This window comes from Lutjanus erythropterus, chromosome 1 (genome assembly GCF_056507025.1).
Source record: "Lutjanus erythropterus isolate fLutEry1 chromosome 1, fLutEry1.hap2, whole genome shotgun sequence".
Classification (NCBI taxonomy): domain Eukaryota; kingdom Metazoa; phylum Chordata; class Actinopteri; order Lutjaniformes; family Lutjanidae; genus Lutjanus; species Lutjanus erythropterus.
Window position 1 is genome coordinate 19,844,273 of NC_139317.1, and position 23,929 is coordinate 19,868,201.

Consider the following 23,929-nt stretch of genomic DNA (forward strand, 5'->3'; position numbering starts at 1 on the left):
CTAAATGAACTGAAACTGCAGAAAAATGGTGCTAATACTACGATATTAAATTGTCAGTACTAATGTATTTATGTGTAAGCAGTATTTCACTGTTCCAGTTTTACATAAGCACAGTTTAGAATAGAATAGAATAGAATGCCTATTGCATATTGTACAACAAAATTTGCTGTACTGTTTCTTTCTTAATTCCACACATGCACCCAGACGTGGGAAATGTGCTAGACAAGATAAAAAAGAAATAATTAGAAGAGGTGTATATCTGAAGATATCTGTACACTGTATTTAAGGCTAGCTGTAGGCAGTTTGGTATTAGCTCAGTGAGTCCCAACCTGGGTGTCAAAAGATGATTCTGAAGGAATATGCGATGAAGAAGCAAGAGGGAAAAAAACAAGGTTCTGCTGTACAAATTCATATTTATTCAGTTATTTAAATGAAACAGTGTGAAAAGGTTAAAGTAGTAGACAGTAACTTACGGCCCCAGAGCTGGGTGCAGTCCTTCTACTCACTCCAGTGGCTCCCTGTAACAATTATATTGAGAATGTTTTTTTTTTTTTCATTTTAATCCTTACTTACGTATCATTGTTGTAGGCCTAAAGTGATAATTACATTCTGAAATTGTAAAATGGTTTAGTGTATATACAGAATTTAAATAAATAAATAAACTAAACAACAACTAAGATGTGGTTCATAGCCTCTATGGCACTTTTTCCTCTAAATTTTGCCAGAGGCTAGTCTGTCTTCAGATTCCCTCAGCTAGCTATGGATGCCAAATCCAAAAAAAGAAAAGTCTGAAAAGTATCAGAGTGAACTTCCAGCTTTTTTCTTTTCTTTTTTTTTTTTTTTTTTTGGCCAAACTGGTAACTTGATAGTTAGGGTTGCAGACCCCTGGTTTAGAGTGGAAGGGAGAGAGTGTGGGAAAATTATTTTCCAGAAGTCTGCCTTTGCTGTTCCCACATTTTGCATTATTTAAAACACAAACAGTTTCTAATTTAGTTATCAAGAAGGCAGAAGAAGTCCTGACTTTCCTCCAGTCCAGATAAGTTTCACAAATGATGGGAATATACTATTCTGTGTTGTTGTTGTAACTTAATTGCAAACCTGCCTAAATTCCTCACTTTCTTCAGCCTTTGACTCCAGCAAGGTAGTAACTCGTTATTTTTTAAGTGTATGTTAGTTTAGCACAGCTCTCATATCATCATCAGGTTGGATTAAAGTTAAATCAGAATCGTGTGTGTGTGTGTGTGTGTGTGTGTGTTTGCAGTGTGTGTGACAATATATCTGTGTGTGTGACTCATTCTGTCTCTTGTTGGCAACCGTGAAGCCCGAGGACCAAGTGCTGAAGCGGGTCAGGTCACCACAGACCCCCAAAAGGTAATACAATACAAGTTTTCACATCAATGGCGGACTTTCATTGAGCGATATCAGGGATTCCATTTTTTCAGACCGTGTTGATGCCTCATGTCTAGAGGGGAACCCCAGATGTGCAAAAAATCTCAAACCAAAGGGATGATTCACCCAAAAATGAAAATTCAGTCATTATCTCGACACCCTCATGCCGACTGAAGGTTGGGTTAAGTTGTTCTGGCAACAAAGATAGTCTATTAAATAGGTCCTCCACAGTCAGTTGATCAGCTGACAGAAAGTTCACCCTGTTATCCTGTAAGTCCACTGCTCTGAAAATACAAACTCTAGAGTTTGAGTTCAGTGACTGCCTGTCTCACTGTCTGCCAGACTCCATTAACATTTTGTTCAATTTAACTGTTATCAACATCTATGTCTTCTACAAGATTATTAATGATTTCTTATGACTCAGAACTAATGAACAGACACTAATTCATTCAGAGAATATTCAGCATTAATTTGAACTCTGATTAATGGTAAACAAGCAAACAAAACAGTTATTCCAGCACAGAATCTCTGATCTGATGATCTCTGATGACATAAATCATAAACTGGGCCCTGTGTTTGGCCAGTACACCCAGGGTTGCCAGTCATGCTCACTGGTGATATGATGCTTGTTGAAAGCTCAGGTTGATCAGTGAAAAAATTGCATTACATGTCAAAGAAAATGTATTGCATGTCAAAGTGACAATTTTGTGCATTTGCGGGTAATTTTTGGTTCACACTGTCATAAGCCCTGCAAAGAGTGTCAGTATAATAAATCATACAATGTGTGTACTTCTGTTTTTTTAATTAAATTAGATTTATATTCATTCACCAAACCTTAAAGGGATGTCCCATGTACGTGGTTCCTGCCTGCATCTTACACCCTGCTATTACGTGCTGGACCGTCTCAGGAGCATCTCTGCACAGCCTGCACCCCGGGTCCTGTCTGGTGTGATAGACTCCTGCCTCTATTAATCTTGTACTATGTGCCTGCTCTTGTGCTGCCCTGATTAATGCTTCTGATGATCAGTGATGATGTATTCGTGGATCTTGGTTGTTTCGTCCTGGATAGTGGCTCACTAGTCCCTGGCCTCCCCTCGTTCCACTTAGTGTACAGTCTCAGGGAGCTGCATGCATTGTGAGGAGCTTCCTTGTCTTGATATCAGTGGCCTCCATCTCTTTCTTTGGCCAGCTTATTATGCCAGCAGGGTATCTGATGACTGATAGAGTGTATGTGTTGATGGCACAGACCTTGTTCTTCCAATTCAGCCGATTTTTTAGGACCTGCCTTGTTCTGTGTAGGAATTTGGCTGTGGCTGACTTCCTGCGGTTCCTGTTTGCCTGCAAGGTATTTGTGGCTGTAGCCTTCTGGTAATTCATCCCTCTCAGTTCTGATCATTTTCCGTCTCTTTGATACCAACCAGCCACGCTTCTTTAGCCTGAATGACATTCCAGTGTCATTGCTGTAGATCCTGGTGATGCGAATCGGTGAGTCAATGTCCCGCTCATGTCTGGCATACAGTTTGATGTCGTCCATGTAGAGGAGCTGATGGTTGCTCTACATCAGAACCGGTATCTGTAGCCACTCTTTGAGATGATCTGGCTGAGGTGATTCAGACCTTCACTTTACAGTATGTAATTATTTTACAGTTAATGATTTATAGTATTAAAATTAATACAGTGATGCCTTTTGCATTAGTTGAATTAGTGTTGTGATAAAAAATACAGCATGCTGATTATTACTGTAATAACAGTTACAGTACTGTGGTAATGTTGTTAGATTTACAGTAATCATACTGTGAAATTTATTTACAGCAACTTACTAACTACTTGCTGCCAGTAAATTACTGAAAATTGTATAGCATTCTTGTTTCAGTGTACCTTAAGTAGATATTCTTACTTACTTTCCACCACCGATAAAATATCAGGCATTCCTGTGCAAACAACAATAAAACCCTCCACCCCGTGGAAGTTACTGAAACAGTTATCAGTGTTGTACCAGTAATTCTTACTGATGCCAGTTAAAGACGTGTGATAACTGATCAGAGTATAACTGTATAACAGCGTGTGGCGATATAATTGAGTTATAGATGTGTGGGCCTGGCTGGAAAGCAGAGGGGGCCTCTTGTGTAGGGTCTGTAATTTATTTACCACACCTCGTGATTTCTATCAACTCAGTATAGATATAGATATAACCCATGGCCTGTCGAGTTTATTAATAAACCCCATTTTCTCCATCTCGACTGAGAGTTCCATTTATACCAAAGAGGAAATTGCGGTGAGGATGGTGTGATACCAGCTATTCCTTATGCCTGCATATGTACGTACAAGTCATTGTTCCTGACTACTTATTGTTTGAGTATTTAAAAGTCTGGATACAGTTCATAGTTGCAACCAATTCTCTGTTTAAACATGAACTGTTGCGGTTCGGGGGATCAACTAACTGTTATTTTTAATTCTTCAGAGACATAAAACAGCATCACAGTGGCTCATTAGACGACTAATCAACTGTTGCCTCATATCAGCTAAGACATGTTGGCTGATGTTGTGGACAGGTAAAGATATTCCTAATGTTAAAATGCGGCTCGATGATCTTGTCAACACTCTTAGCGAGGATTAGATATATTAAAAGTGATCACATGAACTTATTTGAGGCAAGCTGGCAAACACTCAGTATTTGGAGAAGATACCAATCTTTGTTACCACAATAAAGCAGAATCCTTTGTGTGGTGTAGTTCTGTGTGGGTGGGTTGTCTTTTTTCCTCCTTTTCTTTCTACTGTTTTATTTTCTACAAGTCTTAAAATGGAACTGCGTCTATATTTATTTTGTGTAGGCCTGTTTACTAACTATCTTTATATTGCATTTGTATTTTACCAGTAATTATTTGTATACCTGCTGAATTTGTGCATACCTGGCTTCACTCTCAATAAAATGGAAAATATGTCCACATAATTCAGTCAAAACTTGTCAGCTTATCTTTGCTTACTTGCACCAGCAACTGCATCCTAAACAACAGGCCTCGTTTAACAGCAGTTATTTCCTGCAAGTTAGTACAATAACAGCATGCATAACGATGAGTACCTGCCTGTATGTTTCCCTCTCCGTCATATTTATTTTCCTTTACGCAGCCCATATGCATACATTATACAATTCTGTCAGTAGTCATAACTGTAATGTACTGTAATCGGACCAGTGAGGACAATACTAATGGTACACCTCTGTATTTGTTGAAACTCGTGTACATTACTCATGTATTGTGAATATATAGAGAGATTTTCATCTGATTGTAGGTTGCACTGGTAGTTTTTGTGGTGTTTTGTACTGATGTTAGGATAATGTTTCTCAATGTGTAGACAGTAAAGTAAGTTACATTTCTTAAAGAAGCAGTGTGGAGGATTTATTGGCATCTACAAGCTTGGGGAGTAATGGATTACATGTAATGGGATTACAAAAAACAGGCAACTGTATTCTGTTACAGTTACAGTTAAAAAAAAGATGTAATCAGATTACAGATACACAATTTTAACATAAAAAACGACATAGCTGCCAATTCATTATCACTGCCTTTTGTGAAAAAAATGCTTCACTGGGTGGAAATTTCACTATTACTTTTCTTTAAATTAATCAATCAATAAAAAAAAATCAAACAACAAAGGAAGGAACAGCTGGACAAACTAGTAAACCTAACAACGAATATAAAACACTTAGAGCTGCAATGAATCATCTATTATTAATCAACTATTAAGTTAATTTGCATCTATTTTGATAATTGATTAATTATTTTATATTTTCTGGCTTCTTTACTTCTCTCTGATGGTTAAGTGAGTATTTTTGAGTTGTGGACAAAACAAGACATTTGAGGATGTCAGGCTGTACTTTGGTTAACACTGATCAACATTTTTCACCATTCTCTGACATTTTATGGACCAAATAAAAATGACTGGCAGATTAATTGATGATTAGAATATTCATTACAGAAAAGACTTTTTAAAAATAGGTCTAAACATGTGGATCGAACAGATGGAGGTTTCAAGTGACAAGATTGTGACAGGATTAATTGATTGTTTAATCATTTTGAGTCACGTTTTAATTTAAATAAAATTCTCAGATTTCAGCTTCTGAAATAAGAATATTTTCTGGTTTCTTTAATCCTCTCTGAATATTTTTGAGCTGTGGACAACACAAGACACTTGAGGACTTCATCTCAATGCTATGGCCCTAAAAAACAGTAGGGATAAAACAATCAATCAATTAAATATCATAGTATGTTAGATCCCCATAAATCTTACACAGTACCAGATATTTAAATCTGATTAGAAGAGGTCTCCAATGCAGTCCAACACAGATTCATTTTCTGGGGTCATTGCTATAAATGGCTAGATTTAGCACTGACTGTGCACGCTTCGGCTGGTGGTGTATTAAACAGGTTGGTTCCTCAGTCCTTTCAGCGCTGTGCTCCTGCAAGGTGGCAAGCAGTGAATCTAAAACTGTGAATTTAAGAGAGAAGGACTGCAGGGATGATGTCCTGGAGTAACTCCAAACATGAAATATGAATCAGGGCCTGTTTATAGACATAGACATTTTTATTTGTCATATAGGAAAATAGGTGTTACTAATAACACTAACCATAGATCTGTTTAGTCCAGTGAGAAACCCAGAGCCCAGAGGAACCATGACAGTGTGACAGCAAGCCAGACTGCACAGAAACAGGACCCTGAAACTGAAGCAGCTAAAACTTTAATATGTTTTTCCTATACCGTGACACATTAAATCCTCTTCTGTGAGAAAATGCCCACTAGTATTAGATAGGAAAGGACATTTTTGTGCAAACAAGCCCTCTGTTTGTTTTATTTGTTTGGTTTTTTTTTGCCTCTCCCAGCGCTGTGTATTATTTGTTATCTTTGCCATTTTTGTGCATTTTTAAAGTGTGCCAAGTAAAATTAAAACAAACAAAAAAATCTTTAAATAAAATTTTTTATGCCATCAATGTTTTGCTGTGGTAGTCAAAACGGTCGATATTTTGATTTTCATTTATTATCCTGAAACTTTCTTGTAAATTCCCTTGTAGCCCCATGATGACATCCTCTATTTAAACCCTGATACTGTGATTTCCAATTCAACTATCCAGGTCTAAATCAAAGGATCTCTGAATGCTGATAATAACGATTATTTTCATCAATCATTTTCTTGATTAATCAATTAGTTGTTTGGTGTATAGGGAAGTCAGAAAATGGCACAAAAAAAAAAAAAAAAAAACTTGATCAGTTTTCCCCAGAGCCCAAGATGGAGATATTAGTAATGGATATTTAAGATATTCAGTTTACTCTCAGTAAACAGTCACTGTTAAGAAGCTGCGATCAGAGAAAATTGACTTTTCTTTCTGAAAAACGACTCAGATCACTTATCGATCATCAGTATAGTTGCCAATTAATTAAATAATTGATTCATAATTAATTAATCCACTGTGTTAAATATGTCTAAATGAGGACACTTTGCCAACTACTGTGCATATGAGCATGGTAGATTTGTTCATTAGGTTGAATATCTCCACTTTTCAACCACTGTTTGCATGAAGACTCTCCTTGTGTGAGTCTCCTGGAGGCTGCTTCTCGATATGTAAAAAGTTTTTGAGTCCTTGGGGCAGAAAATAAAGTTACTTCCTGATATGTTTGGTGGGGCGGGATCAGATCCACGTCCCGACTCTCCTCTCCTCCTGTCTATCCCCCCCCCCCCCCCCCCCTCCTCCTCCAAGATCCTGATACGTGGCTGTTTGGGAAAGCTCTGCTGGTCACCACAGTTACTGTGCGCCGCAGCAGCAGTTAGCGTAGCGGGGGCTGCAGCCCTCAGCAGCTGGGAGTCTGCTGAAACTCAGCGGCGCAAGCTTCACTTCATCAAGTCGGCCTGGATGGCAGGGATACACTGGTGCACGGACTGCCGAAAACACAAGGTATTTAGACACAAAATGTCTCACTCACGTTGTGATTTGATGTTAGCAATTTCCCGAGGTTTCCCGGCCTGTATTGTTAGCAGTAACTTCTTTAAACTGACGCTAGTTTTAGCAGTAACGCATAACCGTTAGCGTAGAAGTGCAGTGATTGCGTGTGTCGGAGCTAACGTCTTTAGCTCTTGTGTATGTGGCGGCTAACGTTAGCTTGCTAACTTTTATTCCCAGACATGAGAGTTAGCTGGTTCACTTTGTCGTCTCAGAAAGCATGTGTTTCGTCGTAACATTAATTTGCCGCATTGTTTCGCAGTTTTAGCATTGTTGCGTTTCTTATTTTCTGTCACTGTATTTTGTACATAGCTGAGCTGTTGGAGTTGACTGGTACTTCATCTCTTCTGCTAACTCCCAGACAGGAAAATGATGAGCATCACGTTTAACTAGATGCTCTCTACAATAATAAATAGTCTGATGCAACCTCTCTGTTAAAGATGAATCCTCAGCTGCAGTAAGGCACTACTCTAACTTTTCACTCCAGCTCTTAAAGAGCTATGGCCACACATCCATTGGCAGCTGCTAGAAGGAAGAAAACACTTGAGTCTGGAATTTTCTTGACTTTTCTGTCCCTGCCACCAGGTCACAAAATTAGCACCAGCCAAATGTTGGTGCAGCATGCAGGTGGTTGGTAGATTAGCCTCATTCACCAGCCAAAAAAACAATAATAATCCACTGTGTGGCTGATAAAATCTGAACATTTACTAGACATTTATCCAGTGGACAGAAAAAGTTAAATTTGCACCCTGCCTGTTACAACCTATATTTTAACACAAATGCCGCAGGTCAGAGTACCAACATTTTGAATTCGGTTTGAGTTTAAAAAGTAGCTACCTAGTGAGTTTTTAATTTTAAAGAAGTTATTGAACTGTAGGCTAACTTTCAGCCACAGAAAAGTTTTTACTGTGACCAGTACATGACCTGCAACAGTTATTTTCATTATCAATTAATCTGTCTAGAACTGCAACAATTAATCAATTATTAAATTATTTGCCAACTATTTTGATAACTGATTAATTGGTTTGAGTATTTTTTTTTTTAAGAAAAAAGTCAAAATTCTCAGATTTCAGCTGAATGTGAATATTTTCTGGTTTCTTGACTCCTCTCTGACAATAAGTTGAGGATGCCATCTTAGGCTTTGGGGAAATAAACTATGAAAACCATTGTTAATTGCAGCCCCAAATTTATGATCATTTTCTCAATTAAATGATTAGTTCTTTGACCCATAAAATGTAAAAAAAATCGTGAAAAAATATGTTCAGTGTTTCCCAAAGCCCAGGGTGACATCCTTGTTTTGTTCACAAAACAAAGATAATCAGTTTACTTGTGATAGAGAATTGAAGAAAACAGAAAATATTCACATTTGAAAAATCAAAGAATTTTGACTTTTTTTCATCAAAAATTACTCAAAACAGTCAACCAGTTATCAAAGCAGCTGCCAATTCAATTAATATTTGATTAATGATTGATTAATCATTGCAGCCTTAGTTTAATATAACATGCACTGTGATTTGTGAATGTTTTAGTTCCATAATGTCTATAATAGTCAGACTGATGAATAAATCGAATCAGATCAAAGATATCAATATTGACCTACATGATGCCTGATAGTTAACAAGAAATTGCAGTACAGAAATCAGGGCTTCATTCCTTGACCTTTTTCCTCAGTGTCTCACAACTGTCCTGAATTCATCTTTCACTTGTCCCAGACTCAGCCATTGTCCCAAATTGAACTTTTTTCTGTCTATATAATAAATGTAATTTAATTACTTTATTTCATGAATTAACTCCCTCTGATCCACGATGGAAGTTCTGCTAGTTGTTCCTTGCACTTAGTTGTATGTATTTAATATAAATACATAAAACTTAAACATAAAAACTTGATTTGTAATGATACGTTTATGTACTGATCCAGTTCAGAAGTTTAGCATTTTTTGTGGGTTTCACAGCCACTGTAGGTTCTCCTACACACCTGGAAGGGGAGTGTGAGGCAACATGTTTGAAATCTGCAACATGCCACAAAATAACAGACCAGATTAATCAATTGAAGATAGTTGTTAGTTGCAGTCCTGATTTAATGTTTTTTTAAAATGTCTTACATCACTGAAAAGCTGCAGAATGTCTATAAGTGTGCCCCTCCCTTGCAGCATTACTGGTTGCAAGTGCTTTTTGGACCGTGGGACGGATGAAAGGTGGAAGCTGTAGGAGGCCCAGCTGGGCTGTAGCCGCTCTGTTTATACCAGTTACCCTGCTGATGCTGACCTTCAGGGAGGCATCAAGCAGCCAGAAGATGTCACAAACAGCTATGGCTCAAGCAACAGCCACGGCTGCAGGACCAGGCCCAAGCCTGACAGATGACCTCCCAGGCCTCCGGGCAGTAGCAGAATTCCTAACCAGTGAACATGCTCATGTTTGGCTCCTGTCCCTGGTGGGCTCTGTTGCTGTAGGCCTCAGTGGGATTTTTCCCTTGCTTGTCATTCCCATCGAAGCTGGAGCAGCCCTCAAAACAGAAGGTAAGAGATGGAAATATGTAAACTAAACAGGCCTGTTAATTATTTTTATCCCAATATTTATGTAACTGAAGGGAAAATATGCCCTTTATATGGTAATACATTTTTTTGAAAAATAGAAATCAGTCATGTATTGAATCAATGCATTGGATTATGTAGTGGTAGTCATTGTAACAACAATGCTATTTTTAATTTCAGCATTAAAAACAGGTGTGATACTTCTAATGCATACATGTCAACATGAACACAAATGGTTCATCTACATGTTAAACAGCTATAAATGTACAAATGACTGAGTTAAGAAGAGTTAAGTGTTCAAATATCCTTAGTAAAAGAAGAAAATGCCCTAGAATGATATATCCAGTGCATGAACAACAGATAGGCCACCCATGCTCTGGTATCTGCAGTCATACACAAAACAACCCAAGTGGGGTCAACAAGAAGTTCTGCTGGATCTTTATCAGCCAGTCTGAGATCCAGCTGCATACTCTTCATGGTGTTAAAATTGTGAATTATTTATAACTTTAAGGATAGGCACTTGAACTTCCTGGAAAACTGCAGCCTTCTGGAAAACAGAACATCTTTAGTGATGACCTCATGAACTCCATCGCATGCTTTTTTTTTCTGCGTGAAGCATGTACATGGCTTTATGTAGAAATGAGACTGAATGTTTTGAGAGAAGGGTGCCCAGTAAGTAATGTGAATTTAAAGATGCTTAAAAACAATCTTGTCATGACAAAATCAGCAGCAGGACCTGTGTGTTGTGCTGAATATGAAGAATCGGTTAAAAGGTTACCCAGTTCCACCCCAAATGAAGTTGAATGAAAAAATACATGTGTAAAAAAGAAAAGAAAAATGAAAATATAAACGGCAGGTTGCGGTGTAATTAAAAGCACTTGCAATTTGAACATTCTTGTGTCTCCCACCCCCCAGGGGTGTCTTTAAAGTCTACAGCCTAGACTAGTAGCTGCTAGTAGCTGTATGAAGCTGAACTGAGGTACAGCGAGGCTTTGAGCTAAAGACTAACATCAGCATGTTAATATGTTCCAATACTACTACACTGATGCTAAGCAGGTATAAGGTTTGGTTTGGTACTGTACTTACCTAGTACTTTTAAGGCTACCAACTAAATTACATTGGTACTGCCAGATTGGATTCATGTTAAATCAATTTGTGACAAATTCAGGTACCCAGGAGTGCATCTGGATGAGAGAGTAATAGAGGAAAAGAGAGAACAGTGTTATCGCTGCAGTTTCTTTAAAACACAGTCAGTCAGGGTAATGGTGAGCCAAATGAGGTCACAAGTGTTTTTAAAGTCTTCAAAACTTGATGCAGACAACACTTGCAGCAATATTTGTAATGTGAAATGCTGTGTTATCACAGAGAGCAGCAGATACTAAAAAGGGTACCAGTACCAAATTTCAGAAACCGGTATCAGTTCAAATGTTAACAGTATCTAACCCTGAGCAGATGTAATGTTTACCATATCCACCATGGTAGTCTAGCATTATTCTATGCTAACATTTTCGAAATGGAACTAAACATTAAGTTAGTTGTTGTGAGAAATGATGAATCATGAATGTCTGTACAAGTGTTTGTGCCAATCCATGTGATAGCTGTTGAAATACCACTAGACATGTGAAACGCACTAGATAAGATCTCAGATGAACATTTAAGTTTGTAGAATTCCTTGGATATACAGTATGTACACAATTTCATAACAGTCCATCTAATAGCAGATGTTACTTTAGTATGGACTGAAGTGGTGGTCAGATTGACCATCCATAGAGCCATGCTGCCAGCATAGCCACCACAGACACTGCAGCAGACAGTAGTTTGCACTGATTATGCCTAATACAAATACCACACTCCCTGTTCTATCCCATGTTAATAGTAGTTTCATTTGGTTGTTTGTTCCTTTAAAGGCAAGAGATGCAAAAAAGTGAAAATGTATAGACTCGGAAACATAATCTCTTTCAATCATCATTTATGATGCACTAGAGGAGTGTGGTGGTGGCTGTACCTACAGAATCCCTGCCCTCTGCCTGTATTTCTCATTATTTTGCTGTGTTCAGGACACTTAACCAACCCAAAATTATGGTATTTGATGTCCTGGGAACGATACACAACAATATACTGTCTCTCTGGTGCATATACGAACAGCTCTGACAAATCCCACTGATTCTGCCTTTATCTTACTTGAATGCACAGAGTGTGTTTCAGTCCACCTGTTTTTATGTGCATTTTCAATTTGCACTTAGAAAAAACCATGAGCACAAACACTGCAGTAACAAGGCCTAAGTTACTGTGGGTCAGCCTGAGGCCTTCTGAGTGGCCCCACCCACAGGAACGTGGCATTCCAGATGTATTTTAGGCCGTGGGTTTTCAAGTGCAGTCCTGAATGGAGGGTTAGTTGCACTGAGGGAACTCCCAAAGCATTAAAAATTTCTGTGGAACACATGAGTAATCGCTGTGTATTAGTAGCCAGAACCATGGACACTTTTGTGGTTTTGTGTGTGTGTCGTCTTTTACTTGTTAAAAATCATGAATTAATCAGTAGAAAAGGTGCCATTTAAAAGGAAGGAGGAGGAGTGACCTCAATGCAAGATGAAAGAAGATCACAGGAAGTGAGTGAACATTTCTTTATTAAACACACTCTACAATAATTGCTACCTTTTTCCTTTCATTCTTTATGTTTTTCTCAGCTGGATGCCAGAAGCTGAAGCAGCTCTTGAGTTTTGCTATCGGTGGTCTCCTTGGTGATGTATTCCTTCACCTCCTTCCTGAGGCGTGGGCACTCTCTTGCTCTTCAGGTGGGTCACCTCTCCACCAATATCACATACTTACCTCATATTTGAAGTATTTATGACCCAGTTTCCCCTGCTAAACAGTAGATATGATGGTTCTAGAAGAAATTTGCTAATGATATGTTTACTAGTATAATATACACCTGTATTTATTACTGCTCCATTGTCTAATTACTAATGTTGCTTAAGACCTTCTTACAAACATCAAAGACCAGTAAACCTCATCTGGGAAAAGCAGTTCTTGAGATATGATCTAATTTTTGAAATTTATTAATTTAGCATTACTTTGCTTTCAAAATGTAAATATTTATTTAGCTTTAATTTATGTTTAATTTATGCAACTCTTGGTTTTAATCATTATGTACAGCATTGTTTGTAGCACTATTACTCACCCATGTTGTAGTGCAGTTAACACTTACTGTATTTGTTGTCTTCTTCCATCCCAGCTGGTAAACAAAACCACTACATGACCCAGGGCCTGTGGGTAATCATTGGCCTGTTGGCCTTCCTCCTCCTGGAGAAGATGTTCCCAGAGCAAGACAGCCAGGAGGATCCCACGTCAGATTCAGACGTGAATTCTAACTCTGCTGTGAGTATTTTAGCTGAAATTGTGTGGTGTCAGAAGAACCTGAGGAGTGCCACTGTACTCAGACACGTCAATACAAGCCTTCACATATTTTTGTTTTTATAGGTATGTTTGGTACAGACACCTGCTTGATCTGCATATTTCTGTCAGTGTTTTGGTGACAGTAGCATCAGGTGGCCTACTGTACAACCGGCCTATCAGGGAAGCATTTAAAGGAATAATCTAACGTTTTGATAAAAGTGCATATTTGCTTTTTGGTGAGAGATGATCAAGATCTCTCATGTCATCATCAATGTGAGGTTGCTAGTAGAGGTCTGCACAAGTTCACCTGAACCCTAGGACCTGAGACCCGACTTGGGACCCATACGGGTTTGGATCCAGGTTTTATACAGTTAATTGGGTCCAGGTTGGGTCCCATTCTAATACTGCTGGATCAGGACCTGTTAAAAATTACATCCCAATTGTGTCCAGGATGGAAGAAAGGCCATGAAACTTGGTTTTGTGTGACGTGCAAATTATTCCCAAAGGATCAGTAATAAGTTACCTCACCTCAAACACACATGTGAAAGACTGTTTTCGTGCACACATGAAGGAATATAAAAATGTTCACCGAAAGAGAGATGTGGCCAGAGAAGCATGGGAGCAAGTTTTTATTTATTTATTTAATAATTTTCCCTTTCATAAGATTAATGTGCCATGGATGTAATGTGTGTGACATGTCACTGCCTTTTACATATTTGTGAATGCTGTTTATAAAATGATTGTTTTACTATTTATTTGATTACAATATCTGTCATGAGGAAAATTCTTGTGTCCCTCAGAGAAAGGGGAGTGTGTCCAAAAAGCTTGCAGTTGTATTTAAACCCCCTTATTTAAGTGACCCTCCACAGCTTTGCGTGTGACTCCACACAGTCACACTCATCACAGAGTGGGAGTATGTAGGGGCCAGATTGGAACTCAGTCTCTGTATAACACTGTAAAGGATCCAAGAAGACCCAGTCATAATCAGAGCACTGATCAAGATGTATTTGCTGTGAGAGGAGCGGTCAGACTCACCTCCGAGTGCACAGATGATTGCAAAATAGCAATGCTAACATTTGCAGCCATGGCAACTAATGAGCAGTTAGTATTATAGTTCAAATGGGCAAACATTTAAAGTTATCTGTATTATGCTAGTTGCAGCAACACTGCCATGCTGATTCTAATAGAGTTGCGTTTGTCATCCCTCACTGTGACAGCAGGTTTTTTTTTTTTAACTTAAATAACAATCAACAAAGAAGGAGTAACAGAAAACCTAGATGTATTTTAATAACTTTAATGGCAAGAAGGATGGATATATGAGTCATGGCTAGGCAGAGAAGGGAAAAGCCTACTAACATTACTTTAGGTAAGACACAAAGTGTTTTATTGACAACTTGTATACTAATGGTAACTTGTTAGTAGCAATCAACTGTGAAGTCAGTGCCAGTCAAGTCTGTGTTTCCTGGCCGGGTCTAGTCAGGTTTCAAACAACGGTTTGGTACATTTGGTTCCCAGTTGGGTCAGGCACCAATTTTGGAATCTGTAATGACCTCTGGTTGCCAAGCAGCCTCTGGTTGCCAAGCAGCCTCTGGGATGTTACTGCAACAGGCCAAAAAATATTAAAGCACATTAACCCCCATAAAACCACAATGTGTAATTACATTTTTGTACAGCATGGTATTAACATTTTAATTGGTAAGTTTTAGGTAGGTGGGTTTGACCTTCAGAACTGAGCCAAGCTAGCTGTACCCCCCTTGTTTCCAGTCTTTATGCCAAGCTAACCATGCCACGTGAGAGTGGTACTGACCTTCATCACTCAGCAAGAAAGTAAATAAGTGTAATTACTAAAATGTCAAACTGGTCCTTTAAGAATCTCTCTGTATAAATAATTATGAAATGGATGTCTGTCAATCAGCAAACTAAACTATTACTAAGCGCTGAGCTGAAACCACTAATCAGCATCAAAGTTGAAGTTTATTGTTTAGAAATGATATTACCAGTAGTATAACACTGAATATGACTCTGCAAGATTGACAGACAACTTTTTAACACATCACTTCTTTGTAGACAATGACTGGCTGGTTTCGGTATGTTTGAGGCTGTCTCACCCTCCCTACTGTCTGTGTTTTGTCAGTGAGGGAGAAGATTGGAATCCATGGCTCAGCTCCTCCACTGGTGTCTATTTATAGTGCTGGGGTGAAGCAGCTGCTTTAGCCATTTCAGCGTCCACAGGAGAGCACTCAGCTTTAAGACAGAGGCAACAATAGACAGGGACAGAGTGTGACACTGTGTGTGAGAGACTGAGAGGGCGACTATATGTATTTTTGTCTTTAAAATACTCTGTGTAGGCTAATCTTACCTCTAAAAGCTTCTTTTTACTTGAATTGGGTCAGTATTTCTGATGGGTGCATCACATATGTGGAGAGATTTCCTCACTTTATGTTAGGTCATTTTAAATTCTTCATTGAACAAAACTCACCGCATGTTTTGCAGTGGCAATTTAGCTTCAGTCTGTTTTACAACAGGAGGAGATTGATAGCCCTGAAAATTCATCACACTTTATTACATCCTCATGCTTCAATCATGGGCATGGAGTAAATGTTTCATTGCCACCACCAGGAGACAGCAGGCTATTTCCCTCTCACTTAATTTGACTATCAGTCTAAATGGCAACCTAAGTGGTTTCTGAATGAGGGAAAAGGGAAGTTGGCTATTCTCGGAAAATGGAGCTATAATCTGAGATGAATTGGTCTCCTCTTCTATACACAGAATATAAATGTGGCTGAACAGTGCTGGAATTCAACGGTCATCTGTTATGTCTGAGAAATAAAGCAGAAGTACAAATTTCTGCTTCTTGTGGCATATGTAGGAAGTTAGAAAAATAATTAGGGGCTTTTCAACAGCTGTTGTGCTGGTAGAGGGTGAAGCCTTTGACACATTGTGGGAACAGTAATGGCTGTTTATTGTACTTTGGAATTCAGGCCACCATTAACATACTGTTTTTAGCAAGACTGGTGTTAGTGGCCAGGGTGGTTTCCTGAGGGGAGACAAGGAAATTACTGGTGGTGGATACTTACGGTTAATTGCAACTTAAAAATGATTTACAAAAAAACGTTTAAAAGTATAAAACAGAAGATGGATTTATGGTGCACTTGGGGACAACATGTTAATTTTTCGCCGTGTTTTTCTTCATTTTTTCCGAACAGACACAGTCTAATTCAGTTTTCAGTGGAAAGGCAGTGGTGTCACTCAGAAATGGGCACCATGCTCAGTCATGGAAATCCTCCAAGCAACAGAGTCTGCAAGAGAGATCAGAGAAAATCAAGGTAATGCTGACAACCAAAACATTTTCCAGTTAACAAAAAAAGACAGAAAATTATTATTATTGTTTTCTAAAGGAGACGCCACTGGGAATAAACTCTTGATAAGGGTTGCTTATGTAAGAGCTGTATTTTTTTATTTTTTTATTTTTTTTTGCTTCTTCATTCCTCCAAACTCGTTCATAACCAATAACTTAGTGGTTCAGTGAAACCAAAATGATTAATGTAGCCCAGCTCAGGGTTTGACACTAACCATGGCCTGTGGCCACAAAAAGTTACTTTGTGTCCAGCAAATATTTAACGTAGATGGCCCACTTTGGCCACCAAGTTTTTTGCAAAACATCACAATTTCTTTGCACTTTTTACGTCAAAATTCTGCAAAAACAGCAAATGATACTTGCTGCTCGCTAGCCACTGATATGTCATGTCTACTGAAGTATGTAGCCTCAGCAGACAGCAGCCCTCTTTTCCCCTTGGTGTAATGCCTTTGTGGCCTGGATGTTGTTATCAGCAAAGTGGGTTAGGGTTAGGGTTAGGGTTAGGTTTTTCAGTATTTTGATCTCAAAAATGAAAATAAGGTTGTATATAGGCTGTGTGAGAATAAACTGGCATATGACCACTCAAATCAAGCAATGTGTACCCACATTTAGCACAGACACGTCAATGTTAACCTGCAAGAAGAGCAGGTTGCTGCTGCTAGCACTGCTAACATTAGCCGCACTGTGTGGCAGCTAATATTAGCTCTGGGTAAATGGCATTATTTTCCAATAGAAGCTGTGATGCTGCTCAGTTTGAAAATATAACACTTTTAGTGAGTTGTTGTCATGTTCTGTAGGATAATGTGAAATGTTCATGATGTACAGTGTAAAGAGCCTTGCTTTTCAGCAGCATTTAAAATACAATTTGTTTATTGAAGAATGTGATTATCAGCTTCATGTGGTTCTAAATGCACACAATATTTTTTTCAGGCAGTGTTAACCTTATCAAATAGTAAGTAAGTTTAACCCTAACCTATTTACAGCCTAAATTTGAATGTGCAGTAAATGACCCTGGGGGAAGATAATTAAGTGTTAAGTCTTGTTCCCAGGTTGTCAGATACTGATGTTTTGGGAATGAGACTCAGCAATCAACTATCAGCCACCTGTGACTGGCTAAAATCAGGCTAGATTTTCAAAATGCTGAAACCACAGCCAAGGAGCAGAAGTCTAGTTTTCTCTCCAAACACTTGAATTACAATACGCTCAATGGTTATTATGGAACTTTTGTCCACTGATGCCATATCAAACTGCCTGCCCCAGCTTAAATGGCATCTGGCAACCTATGTCTAATCAAGTTTAACCAGAATGGTGTCTCAAAAAATATGTTGTGACTGATAAATAATGAAATTCCTGTTGACCATACTTCTTGTAGTTTTGACTAATTTAAGATAGTGTGAGTAATAATGGCATCATGTTTCATGTGTCACAGACAAGTGGGTACCTAAACCTACTGGCCAACTGCATTGACAACTTTACCCATGGACTGGCAGTAGCTGGGAGTTTCCTGGTTAGCAAAAAGGTAAGAAACTGTGATAACCTCAACACTAAAAATCAGTTATATCAGAATGTCTATATTTCTCATTCAGGCATGGTTTACAAATAACGGTTATGAATGAGAGCACCCATATTCCCTCATCCTGTGCTAGATTTAGAGTACTACACATGCAGCACGTAGATTATGAAATTGCCTGTCTTTGTTTTTCTCTTGAGTAAAGATACAGTCTAGAATTTGAGTTTTGAAGACTTGTAATAACTTGAAAGAAAAATCTGTTTTATACCATTCAATAGATTTCGCAATATAGTTTGAAAATTTCAGAACACATCATGTTTAATTTATGTTTAGTTGTTTCTTGTAGTGAGACTCTCAAGAGGTACCAACAGTAAATTTCACAGTGAAGAAAATGTCTTTTTACTACTGCCTGCATTAATAGCAAAACAACCAGTGAAGACACTGAAAACAGAGAAAGTGTAGTGCAGTTATGGATCTGGAGTTTGTTATCGACATTGTGCAAGCAGAGTTTGTGCAGAAAGTGGACATCACCAACATACAGGTTTAGCAAATTACTCATTCATACATTATGTGTGAAAATGTGATTACAGTCACACTTAGTCCTCATTATGCATAATGCATGAGCTCCGGTTTCATAAAGTATAATTGCAGGTGAAAAAGCTGCAGAGCAAAGTAGCACATAATCACGAACTGACAATCATTGCTACAGTAGTGCACAGGTCAACATGTATGATGCTTGAGACACTTGAGAAATAGGACCTCAAGTAGCACTTACTGTCATCATTGATTGACCTGGTAATTATTACCTCTTCAGCCAAGAAAACACAGAATTCACTTGATTTATAATGATGGAGAACTCTGATTGTATAGTGTGTCAGATACAAGTAAATGTTTTGGGGAAACTCAAATCCTGCCCCCCAAAAGACTGGCTGCAGTGTCAGATTGAATAAGAGATTGTTAATCATTCAGCAAGAGAGATGCAAAGAGGAGCACTATAATACTAAAAGAAAACAAAAGACAAAAATGTATCAGGGGACATTAGACATATAACATTATTGTTGTGAGTACAGTGTTTGGCAGCGTATACAGGCTCACTCACAGCTTTCCCAGAGTCTTAAAAGTGGACTGCTCCGTGGACATTCATTACAGATACAACAACCTTTTTCAGTTGAAAGGTGCTCTTGTTGTATTATCTTTCAGGCTTGTTGAAAAAGGTGCACCTTTTAAACTGCAGTAAGATGTATTTGTGTCGCTTCACTAAGTTACTGTATATTTGTGGCTGTGGGAAGGAGAGAGTCCAGCTGGAGAGACATAAGGCTAGCAGCATGAACTATGGATCCATGTGCCAGAGAGGAAGTTCACTAGATGTCTCAAACATACACATACAAGATATCTCACCAGTGTTTTCTGTTTATCCTCATGCGCATTTATCTCAATGTGATTTTTGCCACAATGAAATGCTGTATTAACGCAGTTTTGATTAAACATTAATAAGTCCGGGTTAGCAGTTTTTAGTTGTGAATGGGTGATGAACATACATAAACATAAAGTGAGATCTTTTATTAGTAAATAACTCCTTAGGATATGTAAATTTGTGTATTCTGATTATTTGAGTCCTATTTTAAAGGGAGCTGGAATTGCTACAGTAGTATAATTGCTCGAGCTTTTTCGCTTTTTATGTTCTTTAATCCTTGTTTTAACTTAATTTGATGTTAACACATTTTTAAATAGCTACTTGTAAACATTTCTCCTTTATTATAATAAGGTCCTTGGCTATTATCTAAATCTGTTTTTTAGCTTTTTTAAATTTGATTTTCAAGAAAATCATGAGGAAATTATTTGGAAAAAATCTACATTATTTTTGTTCTTGGAAAAAGAAAAGATATAGCTATATTCTAACATAACATTATTACAGTTATATCTCCATACAGATCACCCTACTTACCCTCATCTGTCAGCCCAAATGCACTGTGCACTTTACCTCAATTAAAACAAACCCTGATGAATTAGCAAACAAAACGTATATGACCAAAGTAAACAAAGGGACAAAGGAACCGGGGCATGCCAAACGTAACTTAACGCATGCATGTACCAAATCACAAAACTGACCTTAAGGAAGGGCCCACAGTCAGGCCAACAAAGGTACTACACAGAATAAACCCAGATACCCACCTTTACCATTAAACTGAGCAGAACTTATTAAACAACCAAATCCTGACTTGAGAACAAAACAAAGCAAAAAGCATGACTAGTAAGCAAATGCCAGAGAATTACAAAACTTACTTTGAACAAACAAATTAATTCTGATTTACACAGTTGATGAGTTTCATCATGCTCTTCATATAAACTTTTAACATCAAGGTTTATTGCTCTTTAAGCAGCTGTGTTGACTCTGCACTGTCCATTACAAACTAAACACATAGGACTTAGCACTCAGCGTAGGTGCCCTTACATTTACCCTTTGATACTAAAGAGCACCTTTCTTTACTAGGGAAGCCGTGTTAATGAGACCTTTCTTGCAGGTTGGGTTCCTCACCACTTTTGCCATCCTGCTCCATGAAATCCCCCACGAGGTGAGACTACAGAATTCTTGGTTAAATTGGACAACATTATTTTCTAAATTGAGAAGATTTACTTTACAGTTTCATGTTTACACAGCTGAGAGTACATAGGAAGAATCAGTACAGTGCTTGTAAACATGCTGAATGTTTAGTGATTCCTTTGCTGTGTTATCGTCTGCAGGTGGGAGACTTTGCAATTCTGCTGAGGGCTGGGTTTGACCGGTGGAGTGCCGCTCGCATGCAGCTGTACACGGCGCTGGTCGGGGTCGTGGGAGCTTGCTTTGCCCTGTGTGCTCAGTCACCACAAGGCACAGGTAAAATAAGACTAATTCTCAGTATACATGCAATCATACACATTATTGTTAACTGGAAATCATTTTACAGTTGTTAGAATCAGTCTTTCTATCGTTTCTAGAAAATGCCACTGCCTGGATATTACCTTTCACTTCTGGAGGCTTCCTCTACATAGCCTTGGTGAATGTGGTGCCAGACCTGCTGCAGGAGTCCAGTTTAAGGTATGCTGGATGGTTTAAATTACTCATGCTCTTGGTACCCATGGAGTTCTTTTTTTTTTGTCACCAAACAAGTTATGTTTATCATTTAGTGTTAAGGGCCATCCATGCCAAGAACGATAAATATAACAATAACTATAAATGTATTGTTTTAAAAAATAATTTTAACTTACGTGGACTCCACAACTATAATCACGACAGTGGACAGAGAACTATAGCAGTGGGATCACTGTCAGATTGATTTGATGAATGATAGAAACATTGGCAGCCAATTTAAATCCATAAAATATTGTTGTACACAACTTATCAGTCTTTGATGGCGATGGGGTATGTGAAGTTCATCTGGTCAGTTGTGATCTCTTTGACAGCAGAACACTATCAAATTGATGTTGACTCAAATGTGATATATAAGTTTGGATAACATTGGTCTTTAAAAGATTGCAGCTCTTGTAACAGAGTGTTTGATTCCTCCAACTCCTCTTGTATTTAAAGAATTTTGTGAACCTATATCCTTTTTTCTTTTTGTTTCTTTGTGCAATGTACAGCAGTAACATGTCATCAATATCCATTTTCTCAAGCTGTCGCTGTAGCTTGACTATCGCTGCACCCCTGCCAGGCCTAAACATTGGGGATTTAAACTAAAAGATGTTATACAAGTAGCAAATTCCTTTAAGGAATACCTCAGTGTGTAGGCTGTGTGTGTTAGCTGTGTGGCTGAGAGAGATCTTAATGCGCGGTCTATGAGAGATACAGAGAGAGATAGAGAGAGCCTGTGTGTGACATTATAGCTGTTTACACAGCAGCGCAGTGCACACACACCCACGCACACAGCAACAGCAATTACTGTGTAATTGATAAAGAATTAAAATAAGAACAGCAGTCATTAAAAACAGCACCTGAGGAAACACTATCGTAAGTGAGGAAACACCAGAGGCATGATAAAAACTCTACATGGCTAAATAAATTAAAACAATCAATAAATACGTGAAAACTCCAGACAATAGATAAGAAGTAAGTGAAAAATTAAGAACACAAAAAAATAAGTGACTAAAGGAGTGGGTGTGTGTATAGAAAGAACTAACAGGTAGGGTATTAATAATATTGCAGTAGTGAGTTTGTGGGCATTCACAATAAACAACCAACCTATGAGGATACACTACTTTTTCACAGCGGTAACAAAACATTCATACCACCACAGCCCAAACATGGTTCTTCCTCTGTATGGCTTGATAGCACTATTAGTGGCCAAAATCTCCTTTAACCTGTTCTGTATCGTTTGGGTTGAGGCATGATGACAGTGTAAGATGGCCGTTTGCTGTAGAACAAATCTTGGTATATCTTGTGTGAACTGAGTTCTGTGGTGTGTAAGTGTCCTTGAATCTGTAACCTTTTGTTGTTGTTGTTTTTTCCAGGCAGTCCATACTGCAGATCCTGCTCATTTTCTGCGGCGTGACCGTCATGGCTCTGCTGTCTGCCATTGTTGACTGAACACGGAAGAAACTCTCCCTTCTCACCTTACAAAACACTAAAACTGAGCACTGGAGGGAAATCCTGTTCTTCACCAACCCCTCATATCTGGTGTCTCGTTCATGGAAGCTTCATCTTGATTAAGAGACTACACCTCTTTGATATCATCATGCTACACAAAAACAAATAACTTACAAAAGAATGGCACTTTATGGATGGATGACTGAAAGGATATCTGCTGACAGGACATTTTGTGTGGACACTTAATGTGCCAGAATATCGAGGGAATCCAGAGGGTTTGTATGGACATCTGTTACCAAATTGTCTTAAATTGTTGACCAGACAATCCTATTGTTTTGCACATACATTTACACAGGTACAGCTGATGTACCTACTAAACACAACCGGTGTTATTGGACTTCTATAAAGACGTCTTTTTTCAAAATGTATTCAACCATAATAGTTTAAACATTGTGTGTCTTGTTTCTGATGTAGCTGCTGCATATTTATTGAAAATGAGACGAGCAACATACAGCTTTATCAGACGTGCACCGCCACCACTCCATCGTTTTGTCTTGTTAAGAAATAAGTGCCAAGAAAGCAGGTCTGTTATGCTAGTGTCAGGTCTACACACCAAAGTATTTTTTTTTCTTTCTGTTTGTACAGCATCTTCCTCACACAGTACAATCTGCACCTTTTTTTGAGCACAAGTGGGTGCTCACACAAAACACAAAGCTCACACAAAGGAAAAAAAGCTTGATACTGTTTGTTAATATTCAGTTTTGACTTATACTTGTTGCCAAGACATTTCTGGGACTATAGGGACAGATGACTCTGAGAAAGTTAACCTTACAGGATGATTCATATCGCTTTGTTGTTGATAGACCTCTTGGTGAAAGTTTCCACGCCTGAAGAAATAAATATATCTCTATATAAATAAGTCTGCTGTTTATTTTCAGCCTCATGACAAGAAGACCGCAGATACTAACAAACAATTAGTCATTGGTGGAAAGAGTACTGAAAATCTGTACTCAAGTAAAAGTATTGTTACATTTCTGAAATATTACTTCACTACGTAAAAACTATCCATCCATCCATTTTCCTCCACCTATCGGGGATCATGTCGTGGTGGCAGCAGACTAAGCAGAGTATTCCAGACATCCCTCTTACAAGCAACGGTTTCTAGCTCCTCCTGGGGAATCCTGGGGGCGAGAT

At 38.4% G+C, this 23,929-nt stretch overlaps 1 protein-coding gene across 1 annotated transcript; it reads left to right on the forward strand.

Annotated features, from left to right (window-relative positions):
• Positions 1 to 7,134: 7,134 nt before the first annotated feature.
• Positions 7,135 to 23,654, forward strand: slc39a13 (solute carrier family 39 member 13). Its single transcript, XM_084716200.1, has 10 exons — positions 7,135 to 7,334; positions 9,530 to 9,895; positions 12,598 to 12,705; positions 13,146 to 13,288; positions 16,513 to 16,632; positions 18,094 to 18,183; positions 20,697 to 20,747; positions 20,917 to 21,049; positions 21,151 to 21,250; positions 22,660 to 23,654. Exons 2-10 carry the CDS (start codon positions 9,568 to 9,570, stop codon positions 22,733 to 22,735), a joined length of 1,149 nt encoding a protein of 382 aa, XP_084572326.1. The 5' UTR covers positions 7,135 to 7,334; positions 9,530 to 9,567; the 3' UTR covers positions 22,736 to 23,654.
• Positions 23,655 to 23,929: the final 275 nt, after the last annotated feature.